The 15770-nt window shown below is 61.9% G+C and overlaps 2 protein-coding genes across 2 annotated transcripts; both read right to left on the reverse strand.

The window, feature by feature from the left end:
* Positions 1–1383: 1383 nt before the first annotated feature.
* On the reverse strand, positions 1384–5318 carry LOC141957760 (T-cell activation Rho GTPase-activating protein-like). The gene is made up of 4 exons (XM_074899751.1): positions 5280–5318; positions 1970–2020; positions 1582–1743; positions 1384–1497 (listed from the first exon to the last, which is right to left on the reverse strand). Exons 1-4 carry the CDS (start codon positions 5316–5318, stop codon positions 1384–1386), a joined length of 366 nt encoding a protein of 121 aa, XP_074755852.1.
* A 6154-nt stretch (positions 5319–11472) lies between these two features.
* LOC141957768 (T-cell activation Rho GTPase-activating protein-like) lies at positions 11473–15407 on the reverse strand. Its single transcript, XM_074899762.1, has 4 exons — positions 15369–15407; positions 12059–12109; positions 11671–11832; positions 11473–11586 (listed from the first exon to the last, which is right to left on the reverse strand). Exons 1-4 carry the CDS (start codon positions 15405–15407, stop codon positions 11473–11475), a joined length of 366 nt encoding a protein of 121 aa, XP_074755863.1.
* Positions 15408–15770: the final 363 nt, after the last annotated feature.

The raw sequence follows: 15770 nt of genomic DNA on the forward strand, positions 1-15770 counted from the left end.
GTGGTGGGAGGCTCTGCTTTGGAAATCTATCTTTCTGTGGCGTTTTGTGGGCATTTCCTCTGATTAAGCGCATGCCTAACGCGTTGGAGAAAATACCTTTCCCGTTTTACTTACAGTGTGTCGTTCCATGGGGGGAAAAGAGAAAATGCCAAACCACGAGAGCCTGAACGCCAGGAAGAGGCACAGCAGCTGCTTGGAGCCAAGAGGAACTACCCTGCTCCTACCTAAGACACACGGTGGCAGCGCTGGTGGAGGGATCTGCCATACCTCCGCCCTTTCTGCTCCCACCGCCGTGTCTGCCCCTGCTGCTCTCTGGAGGACGAGCAGAGGGGCTGGTGCTGGATCCAGGGAGGCTTTTGCCTGCTGCTCCGCTTCTGCTTCGCCCGCAGGGCCATGCTCCTTTTCCAAAGGCAGCTCTGGAAAGCAAAAGCGTGTGCAGCAAAGTGACTTGTTGGAAGTGGCCAACAGCTCAAGCAAAACCCACGGGAAGCCCTCCCCCAGCTGTCTGCTCAGGCTGTGACAGCCCTCAGTCCCTCCTCCTACCTGTGGATGTGTCCACGGGCTCTGGTGACATCTGGCCAGCCATCTCCTCCCCAAAGATGTCGCTGCCGTTTTCAATCAGAAATTCCACCAGCAGCTTCACCTGCACACATCAAAGCCTTGGTTTCAGTGCAGGCGTCTGGAAAGGTGTCAGGCAGCCCTTCCCGCTGCTGACCCTTGCTTCTGCACAGAAGGCTGTGGCTGTGGGGCTGCTCTGCCAGGCAGCCACTCCCCCGGCATTTGCTCGGGAGAGGAGCAAGCTCTGACGGCCCAGGCAGGCTGCAGCCAGCCGGTCAATAGAGCGTACCTTCTCGGTCACCTCCAGCATGGCCTCGAAGGGGAGCAGGGCCTCGTCGGGTGGGCCCAGCAGGTTTGGCCCCAGGCAGATGGCCAGGTTGCTGGAGGTCATTCTGCTGGTGGACACCTGGTGGCCAATGTTCTGCAGCAGTGGGAGCAGCCGCTTGAGGAGGAGGAGATGGGCTGCCGGCAACTTCTCGGCCACCCTGAGGGAGCAGGAACACAACGTTAAGGAAGCAGAAGTTGCCCCCAGCTGTCCCTGAAGCTTGCACAAGGCAGGCGGGAGCCAGTGTCTGTGTTGTGCCCCTTTCCACGTGCTCCCAGTCAGCGATCAGGAAGAAAACAGAGTGTTGCTTCCCAGCGCCCGATTTCCCCCAAGCCCACGCAAGGGAAGGCTCCCTGCCCACGCCCTTTCCCCCAAAATGACACCCCAGCCCAGCAAACGCGAGCTGCCAGAAAATGCAAGCTTCTAAGGAGCCCGTGCCTTTCCAGGCAAGTCCCAGGCCCCCCCCACTCCCTACGCAAGAGGCAGGCTGCTGGCCACACTTACACTCTCAGCTCTTCCACCCTTGCCTGCTGGCTCGGCCTCTCCATGGCTTGCATCCAGTCCTGGTAGAGGTCCACGTCCAGGAGCTTGCCGGGGATGCTGCGGAGAAAGTCCTGCAAGGCCAAGGGCTTCAGGTGAGCCTCTGAAGATCCCGGGCCAGCCAGGAGCTCTTCCAGCGGCAGGGCAGAAGCGCTCACCTTCAGGACGGCAGCCAGCAGGATCTCGGGCTGGCTTGGCAGGTCCACATCTGCGCCGCGGTCCAGGGCCTCCTTCAGGTTCCGAAGTTCCGTCGCGCCGGCAGCTCTGCGGAAGATCCCCTCCGTCGACGGTCCTCGCTGGTGCAGGATGTCCAGGAGCTCCTGCGGGAGACGCAGGAGGACAGCTGCTTGGCTGAAGAAACAAGTGAGGGCAGAGGCCAGAGCTCTGCCCCAGGCTGGGCTCCCTCGCCCCGCAAAGGGCCTGGGACCAGCAGCGTGAGGCGTGGGTGAAGAGCCCAGTCCCCCAGCCAGCCCCGGAGCCGCTGGGGACGCTGCCTCTGGAGCAGCCGGGGGGAGGGCTGGGGCCCCCCTGTGCAGGCTGGCCTACCTGGATGGGCCGGGGCAGCGTGCCGGCCTCCCCGCAGAGGGCTGCCAGGGGCTGCCCAAAGAGCGCCCTGCTGCAGCCGGAGCCCGCCTGCCCTGGCGCCGGGGCAGCGGCCGGGCTCCGCCGCAGAGCAAAGGGCCAGGGCAGCCCCCTCCTGCTGCTGCTGCTGCTGCTGCTGCTGCCGCCGCCGCTCCCTCCCGCTGCAAAGGAAAAGAGAGCAAGAGCCCGTCAGTGGGAACCGCCAGGCCAGCGCTCCCGGAGCCTGCCCAGCCCAGCCCTGCCTGCAGCGCGGCGCTGAGCGCTGCGGCGGGACGGCACGGGCAGGGAGCCGGCAGCTGGAACCAGGGCTCTGGCTCGGCGGCTCCGGCTCGCAGCCTCCTGAGAGCCGGCGGGACAGCCCGGCCCAGCCCTCGCCCTGCCCTCCTCCAGGCTGCCAGCAGCAGCAGCAGAGGGAGGCTCCCTGTCCGGCAGAACCATGTGCAGCAGCCGCTGCCCAGCGGGTGTCCTTGCTCGTCCGGGTGACCTCCGTCCTCCCTTGGGGTGCCCAACCTGCAGGGTGACACTCAGGGAACAAGCGAGCAGGGCTCATTCCCGGCTCTGGCCGAGAAGCAGGGACCCCTCTGCCCGGCTCTGGGGGCAGAGCTCAGGCAGGCAGCACCTCGAGTGCTCAGCACTGTCGAAGGCTCCCGAGCGCTCCGCTCTCTCCTGCTGCAGCGTGATGGGCACCGATTTCCTCTGGGCAGAGGGCAGCAGCAACAGCATCCTCCCTTGTGCAGACGTGCCGGTCCTGGAGAAAAGAAGGCCCTCCCTGCCCTTCGTTCCCAAACTCACCCGATGAGCGGCGAAGTCCCCCTCCCTTGGTAGATGGGGCTGTTGGAGGCCCTTGCTTGGGATCAGCCTGCAAGAACCAGGCTGCGCTTAGAGAGCAGCCCCGCAGCAGAGAGGGCCACCGGCAACGGCCACCCGGCACCAGCAGCCAGAGGGCGGCAGAGCGGGGACTCTCTGCCCTCCCGGGCTCCCTGCCTCACGCAGCAGGTTTCCTCCCAGCACCGCCGGCGAGGACACGCGGCGTTCCTGGTGGCTCCCCAACCCTCTTTGCTCCTGGAGTGGCACCGCGGGACCCTCCCTCCCTCCTGCACAGGCTCACCCCAGCGGCCGCACATCCGTGGCACGCCGGCACAGCCAGAGGCCGGTGAAAGGCAGCCATTCTCACCTCTGCCCGACACTGCATCAGCCGCTCCAGGCTCCTGGCGCTGAATGTCCTCCACTGGGCAGGAGAGAAAGAGTGGAAGGAGGTGAGCAGCGATGCCTCTGCTGCTCGGCTGCAGGGCCAGTGCTCGGGGTCAGCGGCCACACTAGAGAGACACTCACGGCGTGGCGTCGGCTCAGCTCCTTCTGCAGGAGTTTGATGGATGGGACACTGGCCACTCGGGCTCCCTTTCCTCCATCGGGTGTCCTGTGCACCGGGAAGGGGCCAGGAGAGAGCTGGGTGAGCCCCAAGCCACCTCTTGTGTCTTGTCAGGCAACTCTGCCGGAGAGCTGCCCGCAGCCGCAGTGGCAGCTCTCCCCAGCTGGGGAGCTGAGGTCCCCCATTCGGCTGTGCCTGAAGCACCCCCCTAGCTTACCCCAGCAGCTTGCCCACCCACAGCTGCTTCAGTGCGCGGGAGCTGCAGAAAGAGAGGAGAACCCGCGTCAGGCCCCGCTGCCGCCCAGCCTGTCGTCACAGGCAGGCGCCTGCACAGCCTTGCCCCTTGGGAAAGGCAGAGGGGCAGCACAAGCCCAGTGGGGCAGGACAGGCCTGCTGCCCAAGCCCTGGCTCCCTCTGTGCTGCCAGAGCAGCTGCCCCTGCCCTTCCCTTGTGGGGACCGAAAGGTGACCAGGGGATGCAGGATGTGGGAACGCACCCCCCCATCCCTCCCTGCCGGCGCGCTGCCCGCTCCCTGCCCAGGCTCTGCACGGAGGGCAGAGGCCATTCACAGGGTGGCGTGGGCACGCTTGGGAACCTCTCCTGCCCGGCCGTGGGACGTGGCCCCACGACTCACCCGAAAGTGGCAACGCAGGTGCCGGTGGGCCAGATGAGGAGGATGGAGGCCCTGTCCTCCTCGCTGCCTTCCTCCTCCTCTTCCCCTTTGACCTCCCCCGCTGCCTGCTTCCCGCTGCTCAGCACCCACAGCTGGTCCAGGGCCAGGCGGAGCTGTGGGCGCAGGGTGGTGCCACGTCTGCGGAGAAGAGAGACGGGCAGGGAGCCTGAGGTGGCCGCCTTGGGGTGCCCCCGGGCAGAGCCCGGCCCCCCACCTGCCCTTGGGACGGACGTTGGTGCATCCGGCACCAAGGCCCCAGGGCCCAGGGCTGGTGCCAGAGCGTCCCTGGCCTGGGGCCGGGGCCAGGGATGGGGAAAAGGCAGCTGGGCTCCCAGGGGCTTACTGCAACTTGGCAACCACCAGTTCCTCTTGGAGGAGGAGAAGGCGCCTCTCGCTCCTCTTGCGGCCCCGGGTCAGCCGCACGTCCGTGCTCAGCACCGCCTCGGCCTCGGTGAGAGCCTCCCTGGGGAGCAGAGCGCGGCGGGCATGAGAATGGCCCCGTCTGCGGGGCCCGGCCGTGCCCGGCCGTGCCCGAGCCGCGGCGGGAGCTCACCTGGAGCGCCAGCAGCAGTTGGCCTGACCCATCCTGCCCGGGACAGGAGGACCCTCGCTCTGCACCAAGGATGTGGCCCAGCCGGCCACAGCGAGGACGGGAAGCGGGGTGCCGGTGCCGGGGAGCGCCGCTCGGCCTGGCCCTGCCTCCTCCCGGCGCCGCTCCGTGCCAGCACAGCCCCGTGCTGCCGGCTCTGGCGGCTGTTGGCTCCAACGGACCAACGCTGGGCCCAACGGAAAGTGGGCGGGGCCTCGGGCTGGGGGTTCCATCCAGCATGGCCCTGGCTGCCTTGCCCTGGGGAGCCCAGAGCAGGACAGAGCAGAGGGGAAGGACCCCCCCTCCACCTGCTGCCAGGGGTTTGCCTGCTGCAGCCCAGGAGGCACTTAGCCGCCACTGCCCCAGGGGTACTCTGCTGGCTCCAAGCTGGTCAGCCTCGGGTCCACCGTGACCCCAGGGCTCTGCACAGCTGCCTTCCAGCGGGCTCTCCCCCAGCACATACGGCTCCAAAGGCTTCTTCCTCCCCGGGTCCAGGACGGCGCTCTTCCCTCTTCCCCTTCTTTGACCACAGCAGGCTCCTGCCAGCCCCGTTCTCCAGCCTGCCAAGGGCCCTCCGCTGCAGGAGCCTCCCCTCCCACTCGTGTGCCCTCTGCAAGCTGCCTGAGGCTGTGCTCTGCCCCACCATCCCATCCGGATCCCTGAACGTGGACGGGACGCGCATGGTGCGGGGCAGGGCTTTGTCACAGAACGATCAGAAATTGAGGGGGAAAATCCTTTCTGGTTTTGTTTTTTTGTTTTGTTTTTGGTGTTATATACACAGTGCTTCTCCTTGTCATCCCTTCAAGCCATTTAAAGGTGTACAGGCTCTCTCGTTTTCCCTTTCAGTCTCACACCTCTTGGCAGTACTGACCTCGCATGTAACGTTGGATCGGGCTCTACTCTGGCACAGACTGTTACATAGTAGTAGCCTACATTAGTAGCGAGCAGATTATCTGCATTAATGGTGCTGACACCAGTGACAGGAGGTTGCATCTAGCTGCTGAGCCAAAGGCTAAAACTCACAGGTGTCTGCTGAACTCAGTGGGCTATTGATTGAATTCACCACGTTCCAAAAAGAACAGGTACAGGAGAAAGGCATATTCCATCTTGACTGCTACGATGCATGTGGTAGGAGCTGTTGTAATAGACTATTGTAACTAATTTGTTATGTTACAATAACATAATTGGCGGGTGCAATACACTTGAATGATCTGTAAATGTTAAACCATCAAGATGTAAAGTGTGCCATGCGGATTGGAACAGTGTAACCGTGTCTCAGAAACCCCACCTAGAGCTAATATGTAACTGCTGTCTGAAGAAAAGCCCCCCAAAAAGATGAGATCATGAGGCTTTTAAAAGATCCAATAGGAGAAAAGCGCGCCAAGAGACCAAGGCTTCGAGACTTTCGAAAGACCCAATAGGAGGAGGACACGCACCCAAGCAACTCAAATGCCCCAATGGAAAAGAGCAGGACAACTATCTGCCGGGAGGAGATTGGTTAAAGACGATGGCACAAGAGTATAAAAAAACGCTGCTTTTTGGAGCTCGGGGTGCGTGTGGCAGAGGTGCGGCTCTCCTCGCACCCAGCGCTGCTTTGCCTATTGCTTCCCACCCTCAGTCGACTGAACCCAAATAAAGCTATATATATTTATAAAAACTGGCTTTGTCTGATTATAACAGTGAGAAGGGAAACCCTCCACGCCCCTCCACCCACTCCCTTCTAAGAGAAAGGACGAGAGAAAAAAGATGCAACTTCTAGAGCAATGGGGCTTTTAATAGCCAAGGAAATTTCCCTCTATCCCGCCCATCCCGTGAGCTGCTTTGTCTGACACTCTGCCTTGCTCGCTACCAGCATAAGCCTCTTCCCAGAAACATTAAACAAACAAAAAAATTGCTGTACAGCCAGTTCCCTTTGTCAGGCTATGGAAGGCGTAGAATTTCTCTTCGATTCCTCCACAACTTTCCACCTACAACCAAAACCGCAGTGAAGTTTTCCTCCATTTCAAATGCACGCTGATGGCTCTTCCCCAGGGAGCGTCTTTCCTCTGTCACTCTGTGGGCACAGCAAGGCCAGCCCCGAGCCTCACGCACCATCCGAGGCCACCACCCTCCTCCTGTGGCCATGAGCAAGATCCCAAACTCCTTTTCCCCTGCAGGAGAGAGTTGCTAATAGAAATGGATGCACATGGCACAGTCTGTTCCAGAAGAGTCGCAGCTGTTCAAAGCTTTCCGTGCCCTGGGCTGGTGCTTTTCAGGACCAGCTCCTGGGTCAGCTTGCCCCCAGGCCGGCGACAGCTGTATTTCATGCAGGCAACTCAGGTTTAACCCTTTGTCCCCTGAGCATCCGCACAGGTCCAGCAGCGTAGCAAGGCGCAGTGGGCTGCGCTGGAGCAACCCGCTCCGCTGGCCTTGTGGCAAATGTCTGCGTCCCTGCCCTTCTGTTCTCCCTGCAGGGTCCTGCTCAATCCCACGAGCTGTTCTCCCTGGGAATGACCATCGTGGCGAAAGGCAGACTCCACTGTGAGCCGTGACTTTCACCCACCGAGCAGCCAGCACAGCCAGGGACACGCTTGTGCGAAAGGCCCTCCCCGTGGCAAAAAGGGGATCCACGGTCAGCTTTGGACGCCGTGTGTCTGCTGTGCCTGTTGATACCGTGCAGTGCCTCGGTTAAAACAGAAGCGAGGAAGAGAGCTAAGAAAATGCCCTTACAGGAAAAATGCAGGAAATCAGAGTGAGTCTTTGCAGGAAAAGTGCAGGACATGGGCATCTTCTGGCTATTTTACACTCCAACAGGAAAGATTGTGGGCCTGTGTTTTGCCGGTTAGGGATACCAATTAAACTCAGACACCAGAGTGAAGAGAGCAAGGTGTATTTTACTGGAAATAACTAAACAATGTAACAGAATAATGCAGAAAACATACACAGTAAGAAAAGACAGAATCGTGCACTTAAACAAAGAGGAAAATACAGGGTAATGCATCAAATCGTTACTACCTGAGAGAGACAAGAGTGATTAAGAAAGATCCATCACCACTTGCACACGCTACCATCATCCAGACCCGCAGATGCTGGGCAGCCCCGGTTACAGCGAGGATTTGGAGAGCCTTTCCCGGCAAGGGGGAAGTCCTACGCGGTGCGTCCACCCGTAGGTGAGGCGTCCAAAGTCGCTGTGAGCGGGTCCAGCCTTATACGCCCCCAAATCAGCAAGCCAGCATAGCTGGCACCTCTGTATGAGGCGGAACTATCTGGTTTCACTCTCGCATTAGATTCCCCCAGAGCCTGGCCAGGGCTCAAGGGAGAAGCTAAGGGAGTTTCCCTGCTTATCTGATTTATTTATGCTCTCTTTAGAACAAGGCCACCCGCCTGGTCCCAAGGCCGGACAGCCGCCTTCATGGCCTTCTTACCTTGCCTCTACGCGAAGAAGAAGAAAGGTACATCCAGGATAGACATGTTTTCATGACATGCACCGTCAGTAACGAGCATATGATAGCTAAGCTCCATCTTTCATTAATTCCTTACTACGTGATTTCCTTAATGACTACATACTAAGTTAGCAGCTTGGGCTCGGGGCCTGTTGTTCAGGCTTCAGTACTTTAACACTTCAGCACTTTTTACATCAGTATAGGTTGTTTGTTATAACCTAGCATGATGCCTACTAGCACGACGGTTATCAGTTTCCAAATAGACAGGATTGATCTCTAGGTCAGGTCTGGCCTGGGCCTATTGTCCAAGCCTTAGCCCTTCAGCCCGGCGCTTAACGCTTCAAGGGAAGTTCAGCACGCTGGGAAAAGGGATATATAAGACCACTCTTGTGGACACTGTCTGGACAGGGCTAGGCTGGGTTTGGAGAGCCTGGGAGGGTCTCCGGGGTCCCAGCTCTCCCGCAGTGCTGACTGCGGTGGCTGCTGCCTCTTCTTTCCTGCAATGCTGACTGCACCCACCTGGTGGGGCTGTCCTTGGGAAGGGCACCAGAGCTGGAAAAGCCCCTGGAAGAGGGGCGAGGACAAGCTCTTCTCCAGAGGTTTGCCAGAAACTCTCCAGAGCATCCCTCTTTCAGCCCGTGAGATGCTCTCTGTGTCAAGGGAAGGTGCCCACTACTCCACAGTCCTGGGCAACCTGGTCCAGGTGACCCTGCGTGAGCAGGCAGGTTGGACCAGAGGACCTCCACAGGCCCCTCCCAGCCTCAGCTGTTCTATGGGATTCTGTGCTTTCGTCTGACTCCTCAAGCAAACCGAGCTCAGCCCCGATGCTTGCTGGAAAGGATTCTGCCGCAAGGGAGGATGATCCCAAACTCCTCCACTAGGATTCATCCCAAAACAACTTCTACCTAGTCCAGAATATCGTAGTGCACACGCAGACAGAAGGGAGAAAATGTCCTTTAATTGTGGACATCAGGAGCCCAGGAGTCACAGGGGTTCAGTCAGTAACGGGAAATCAGCACCTGCAACGACAGAGCCAGAAAGCACTGGTAAAGCCACAAAGGCAGGAGCAGGCATGGCTTGGTTCCCCTTTCTTTGGGAAACACAGTTGACAAGGAATTGTTGATATCCCAGAAGAGAGCTGCTGCTGGCCTTGGCTCCGCGGTGGCTCTGGCACCTTTTCCCCTCTAAGGGAACGCCCTCAGAGAGCTGTGCGTGTGCAGAGGTGCACAGTGCCCCTGTGCCACACAGCAGGGCTCCCCTGGGGAGCTGCCATGGGGTAATTTCCAAACCCTGCATAGCAGCATCCCTCGCCAGTCAGTTGGACTGGCTTAGAGCAGTGCGGAGAGTTGGCAAAGATGAGCAGCGAAGCCTGGTACACACCCGGGGCTCCTTTTGCACCTTCCTGCTCTTTTTCCTCCTGGCCCTTCTTCTCCTCTCGTCTCTTCTTTGCTGGGTGGCATGGCCTCTCTTCTTCCCAGGTTTCTTCTCGCTTTCTTTTCCCGTGGCCATTGTTTTTCTGAACAGAGCCTGCAAACCTTTCCATCCCACTGCATGATTAGATAGGTAAAGGCAGGATCAACTGGAATCAGTTCTTGATTTAACCAAAGATGACTCGTTTTACCTTCTGTGCTCTGCGAGGCTCTTCAGTTCTCCTGCGCATCCCGGGGAGTCTACCACGGTCTCAGGGGTGCTCAGAGACAAAGCAACGGGTGCCTAAACCAGAAATGTGGTCATTAGCAGGGGGCGAGGGGTGCCCTGAAGTAGTAAGCAACTGTCTGGCACGTTGCTACCTTAGCTCTACAGGGGAGATCCCTTAGGCTGGTTTGCATCGGCCCTTTCTTCCAAGGGTCTCGCTCTGGAGCACGGTGTGCCCGTGGGTGTGGGACAGTCCATCTGTGGGGGCCATTCGGCAGAGAGCCTGTGCTGCCCTGCCAGGCAAGGAAAGGCTTGCCCACTTCCTTCTGCCAGAATTCCTTCTGCCCTCCCAAGACAGAGCTCCGTGGACGTCCCTTTGGTGCAATACCACCTTCTGTGGTGGGAGGCTCTGCTTTGGAAATCTATCTTTCTGTGGCGTTTTGTGGGCATTTCCTCTGATTAAGCGCATGCCTAACGCGTTGGAGAAAATACCTTTCCCGTTTTACTTACAGTGTGTCGTTCCATGGGGGGAAAAGAGAAAATGCCAAACCACGAGAGCCTGAACGCCAGGAAGAGGCACAGCAGCTGCTTGGAGCCAAGAGGAACTACCCTGCTCCTACCTAAGACACACGGTGGCAGCGCTGGTGGAGGGATCTGCCATACCTCCGCCCTTTCTGCTCCCACCGCCGTGTCTGCCCCTGCTGCTCTCTGGAGGACGAGCAGAGGGGCTGGTGCTGGATCCAGGGAGGCTTTTGCCTGCTGCTCCGCTTCTGCTTCGCCCGCAGGGCCATGCTCCTTTTCCAAAGGCAGCTCTGGAAAGCAAAAGCGTGTGCAGCAAAGTGACTTGTTGGAAGTGGCCAACAGCTCAAGCAAAACCCACGGGAAGCCCTCCCCCAGCTGTCTGCTCAGGCTGTGACAGCCCTCAGTCCCTCCTCCTACCTGTGGATGTGTCCACGGGCTCTGGTGACATCTGGCCAGCCATCTCCTCCCCAAAGATGTCGCTGCCGTTTTCAATCAGAAATTCCACCAGCAGCTTCACCTGCACACATCAAAGCCTTGGTTTCAGTGCAGGCGTCTGGAAAGGTGTCAGGCAGCCCTTCCCGCTGCTGACCCTTGCTTCTGCACAGAAGGCTGTGGCTGTGGGGCTGCTCTGCCAGGCAGCCACTCCCCCGGCATTTGCTCGGGAGAGGAGCAAGCTCTGACGGCCCAGGCAGGCTGCAGCCAGCCGGTCAATAGAGCGTACCTTCTCGGTCACCTCCAGCATGGCCTCGAAGGGGAGCAGGGCCTCGTCGGGTGGGCCCAGCAGGTTTGGCCCCAGGCAGATGGCCAGGTTGCTGGAGGTCATTCTGCTGGTGGACACCTGGTGGCCAATGTTCTGCAGCAGTGGGAGCAGCCGCTTGAGGAGGAGGAGATGGGCTGCCGGCAACTTCTCGGCCACCCTGAGGGAGCAGGAACACAACGTTAAGGAAGCAGAAGTTGCCCCCAGCTGTCCCTGAAGCTTGCACAAGGCAGGCGGGAGCCAGTGTCTGTGTTGTGCCCCTTTCCACGTGCTCCCAGTCAGCGATCAGGAAGAAAACAGAGTGTTGCTTCCCAGCGCCCGATTTCCCCCAAGCCCACGCAAGGGAAGGCTCCCTGCCCACGCCCTTTCCCCCAAAATGACACCCCAGCCCAGCAAACGCGAGCTGCCAGAAAATGCAAGCTTCTAAGGAGCCCGTGCCTTTCCAGGCAAGTCCCAGGCCCCCCCCACTCCCTACGCAAGAGGCAGGCTGCTGGCCACACTTACACTCTCAGCTCTTCCACCCTTGCCTGCTGGCTCGGCCTCTCCATGGCTCGCATCCAGTCCTGGTAGAGGTCCACGTCCAGGAGCTTGCCGGGGATGCTGCGGAGAAAGTCCTGCAAGGCCAAGGGCTTCAGGTGAGCCTCTGAAGATCCCGGGCCAGCCAGGAGCTCTTCCAGCGGCAGGGCAGAAGCGCTCACCTTCAGGACGGCAGCCAGCAGGATCTCGGGCTGGCTTGGCAGGTCCACATCTGCGCCGCGGTCCAGGGCCTCCTTCAGGTTCCGAAGTTCCGTCGCGCCGGCAGCTCTGCGGAAGATCCCCTCCGTCGACGGTCCTCGCTGGTGCAGGATGTCCAGGAGCTCCTGCGGGAGACGCAGGAGGACAGCTGCTTGGCTGAAGAAACAAGTGAGGGCAGAGGCCAGAGCTCTGCCCCAGGCTGGGCTCCCTCGCCCCGCAAAGGGCCTGGGACCAGCAGCGTGAGGCGTGGGTGAAGAGCCCAGTCCCCCAGCCAGCCCCGGAGCCGCTGGGGACGCTGCCTCTGGAGCAGCCGGGGGGAGGGCTGGGGCCCCCCTGTGCAGGCTGGCCTACCTGGATGGGCCGGGGCAGCGTGCCGGCCTCCCCGCAGAGGGCTGCCAGGGGCTGCCCAAAGAGCGCCCTGCTGCAGCCGGAGCCCGCCTGCCCTGGCGCCGGGGCAGCGGCCGGGCTCCGCCGCAGAGCAAAGGGCCAGGGCAGCCCCCTCCTGCTGCTGCTGCTGCTGCTGCTGCTGCCGCCGCCGCTCCCTCCCGCTGCAAAGGAAAAGAGAGCAAGAGCCCGTCAGTGGGAACCGCCAGGCCAGCGCTCCCGGAGCCTGCCCAGCCCAGCCCTGCCTGCAGCGCGGCGCTGAGCGCTGCGGCGGGACGGCACGGGCAGGGAGCCGGCAGCTGGAACCAGGGCTCTGGCTCGGCGGCTCCGGCTCGCAGCCTCCTGAGAGCCGGCGGGACAGCCCGGCCCAGCCCTCGCCCTGCCCTCCTCCAGGCTGCCAGCAGCAGCAGCAGAGGGAGGCTCCCTGTCCAGCAGAACCACGTGCAGCGGCCGCTGCCCAGCGGGTGTCCTTGCTCGTCCGGGTGACCTCCGTCCTCCCTTGGGGTGCCCAACCTGCAGGGTGACACTCAGGGAACAAGCGAGCAGGGCTCATTCCCGGCTCTGGCCGAGAAGCAGGGACCCCTCTGCCCGGCTCTGGGGGCAGAGCTCAGGCAGGCAGCACCTCGAGTGCTCAGCACTGTCGAAGGCTCCCGAGCGCTCCGCTCTCTCCTGCTGCAGTGTGATGGGCACCGATTTCCTCTGGGCAGAGGGCAGCAGCAACAGCATCCTCCCTTGTGCAGACGTGCCGGTCCTGGAGAAAAGAAGGCCCTCCCTGCCCTTCGTTCCCAAACTCACCCGATGAGCGGCGAAGTCCCCCTCCCTTGGTAGATGGGGCTGTTGGAGGCCCTTGCTTGGGATCAGCCTGCAAGAACCAGGCTGCGCTTAGAGAGCAGCCCCGCAGCAGAGAGGGCCACCGGCAACGGCCACCCGGCACCAGCAGCCAGAGGGCGGCAGAGCGGGGACTCTCTGCCCTCCCGGGCTCCCTGCCTCACGCAGCAGGTTTCCTCCCAGCACCGCCGGCGAGGACACGCGGCGTTCCTGGTGGCTCCCCAACCCTCTTTGCTCCTGGAGTGGCACCGCGGGACCCTCCCTCCCTCCTGCACAGGCTCACCCCAGCGGCCGCACATCCGTGGCACGCCGGCACAGCCAGAGGCCGGTGAAAGGCAGCCATTCTCACCTCTGCCCGACACTGCATCAGCCGCTCCAGGCTCCTGGCGCTGAATGTCCTCCACTGGGCAGGAGAGAAAGAGTGGAAGGAGGTGAGCAGCGATGCCTCTGCTGCTCGGCTGCAGGGCCAGTGCTCGGGGTCAGCGGCCACACTAGAGAGACACTCACGGCGTGGCGTCGGCTCAGCTCCTTCTGCAGGAGTTTGATGGATGGGACACTGGCCACTCGGGCTCCCTTTCCTCCATCGGGTGTCCTGTGCACCGGGAAGGGGCCAGGAGAGAGCTGGGTGAGCCCCAAGCCACCTCTTGTGTCTTGTCAGGCAACTCTGCCGGAGAGCTGCCCGCAGCCGCAGTGGCAGCTCTCCCCAGCTGGGGAGCTGAGGTCCCCCATTCGGCTGTGCCTGAAGCACCCCCCTAGCTTACCCCAGCAGCTTGCCCACCCACAGCTGCTTCAGTGCGCGGGAGCTGCAGAAAGAGAGGAGAACCCGCGTCAGGCCCCGCTGCCGCCCAGCCTGTCGTCACAGGCAGGCGCCTGCACAGCCTTGCCCCTTGGGAAAGGCAGAGGGGCAGCACAAGCCCAGTGGGGCAGGACAGGCCTGCTGCCCAAGCCCTGGCTCCCTCTGTGCTGCCAGAGCAGCTGCCCCTGCCCTTCCCTTGTGGGGACCGAAAGGTGACCAGGGGATGCAGGATGTGGGAACGCACCCCCCCATCCCTCCCTGCCGGCGCGCTGCCCGCTCCCTGCCCAGGCTCTGCACGGAGGGCAGAGGCCATTCACAGGGTGGCGTGGGCACGCTTGGGAACCTCTCCTGCCCGGCCGTGGGACGTGGCCCCACGACTCACCCGAAAGTGGCAACGCAGGTGCCGGTGGGCCAGATGAGGAGGATGGAGGCCCTGTCCTCCTCGCTGCCTTCCTCCTCCTCTTCCCCTTTGACCTCCCCCGCTGCCTGCTTCCCGCTGCTCAGCACCCACAGCTGGTCCAGGGCCAGGCGGAGCTGTGGGCGCAGGGTGGTGCCACGTCTGCGGAGAAGAGAGACGGGCAGGGAGCCTGAGGTGGCCGCCTTGGGGTGCCCCCGGGCAGAGCCCGGCCCCCCACCTGCCCTTGGGACGGACGTTGGTGCATCCGGCACCAAGGCCCCAGGGCCCAGGGCTGGTGCCAGAGCGTCCCTGGCCTGGGGCCGGGGCCAGGGATGGGGAAAAGGCAGCTGGGCTCCCAGGGGCTTACTGCAACTTGGCAACCACCAGTTCCTCTTGGAGGAGGAGAAGGCGCCTCTCGCTCCTCTTGCGGCCCCGGGTCAGCCGCACGTCCGTGCTCAGCACCGCCTCGGCCTCGGTGAGAGCCTCCCTGGGGAGCAGAGCGCGGCGGGCATGAGAATGGCCCCGTCTGCGGGGCCCGGCCGTGCCCGGCCGTGCCCGAGCCGCGGCGGGAGCTCACCTGGAGCGCCAGCAGCAGTTGGCCTGACCCATCCTGCCCGGGACAGGAGGACCCTCGCTCTGCACCAAGGATGTGGCCCAGCCGGCCACAGCGAGGACGGGAAGCGGGGTGCCGGTGCCGGGGAGCGCCGCTCGGCCTGGCCCTGCCTCCTCCCGGCGCCGCTCCGTGCCAGCACAGCCCCGTGCTGCCGGCTCTGGCGGCTGTTGGCTCCAACGGACCAACGCTGGGCCCAACGGAAAGTGGGCGGGGCCTCGGGCTGGGGGTTCCATCCAGCATGGCCCTGGCTGCCTTGCCCTGGGGAGCCCAGAGCAGGACAGAGCAGAGGGGAAGGACCCCCCCTCCACCTGCTGCCAGGGGTTTGCCTGCTGCAGCCCAGGAGGCACTTAGCCGCCACTGCCCCAGGGGTACTCTGCTGGCTCCAAGCTGGTCAGCCTCGGGTCCACCGTGACCCCAGGGCTCTGCACAGCTGCCTTCCAGCGGGCTCTCCCCCAGCACATACGGCTCCAAAGGCTTCTTCCTCCCCGGGTCCAGGACGGCGCTCTTCCCTCTTCCCCTTCTTTGACCACAGCAGGCTCCTGCCAGCCCCGTTCTCCAGCCTGCCAAGGGCCCTCCGCTGCAGGAGCCTCCCCTCCCACTCGTGTGCCCTCTGCAAGCTGCCTGAGGCTGTGCTCTGCCCCACCATCCCATCCGGATCCCTGAACGTGGACGGGACGCGCATGGTGCGGGGCAGGGCTTTGTCACAGAACGATCAGAAATTGAGGGGGAAAATCCTTTCTGGTTTTGTTTTTTGGTTTTGTTTTTGGTGTTATATACACAGTGCTTCTCCTTGTCATCCCTTCAAGCCATTTAAAGGTGTACAGGCTCTCTCGTTTTCCCTTTCAGTCTCACACCTCTTGGCAGTACTGTCCTTGCATGTAACGTTGGATCGGGCTCTACTCTGGCACAGACTGTTACATAGTAGTAGCCTACATTAGTAGCGAGCAGATTATCTGCATTAATGGTGCTGACACCAGTGACAGGAGGTTGCATCTAGCTGCTGAGCCAAAGGCTAAAACTCACAGGTGTCTGCTGAACTCAGTGG

Source organism: Athene noctua, chromosome 1 (assembly GCF_965140245.1).
Source record: "Athene noctua chromosome 1, bAthNoc1.hap1.1, whole genome shotgun sequence".
In the NCBI taxonomy this organism is placed as follows: Eukaryota; Metazoa; Chordata; class Aves; order Strigiformes; family Strigidae; genus Athene; species Athene noctua.

Coding starts and splice junctions, on each gene's coding strand:
- LOC141957760 (XM_074899751.1), bottom strand. CDS start 5,318: ATGCGCGTCCCGTCCACGTTCAGGGATCCGGATGGGATG. Junction 2,021..5,279: donor TCAGGGATCCGGATGGGATG/GTGGGGCAGAGC, acceptor CTCTTTGGGCAG/CCCCTGGCAGCCCTCTGCGG. Junction 1,498..1,581: donor TGCTGGCTGCCGTCCTGAAG/GTGAGCGCTTCT, acceptor TTGGCCTTGCAG/GACTTTCTCCGCAGCATCCC.
- LOC141957768 (XM_074899762.1), bottom strand. CDS start 15,407: ATGCGCGTCCCGTCCACGTTCAGGGATCCGGATGGGATG. Junction 11,833..12,058: donor CGCTGCCCCGGCCCATCCAG/GTAGGCCAGCCT, acceptor CGTCTCCCGCAG/GAGCTCCTGGACATCCTGCA. Junction 11,587..11,670: donor TGCTGGCTGCCGTCCTGAAG/GTGAGCGCTTCT, acceptor TTGGCCTTGCAG/GACTTTCTCCGCAGCATCCC.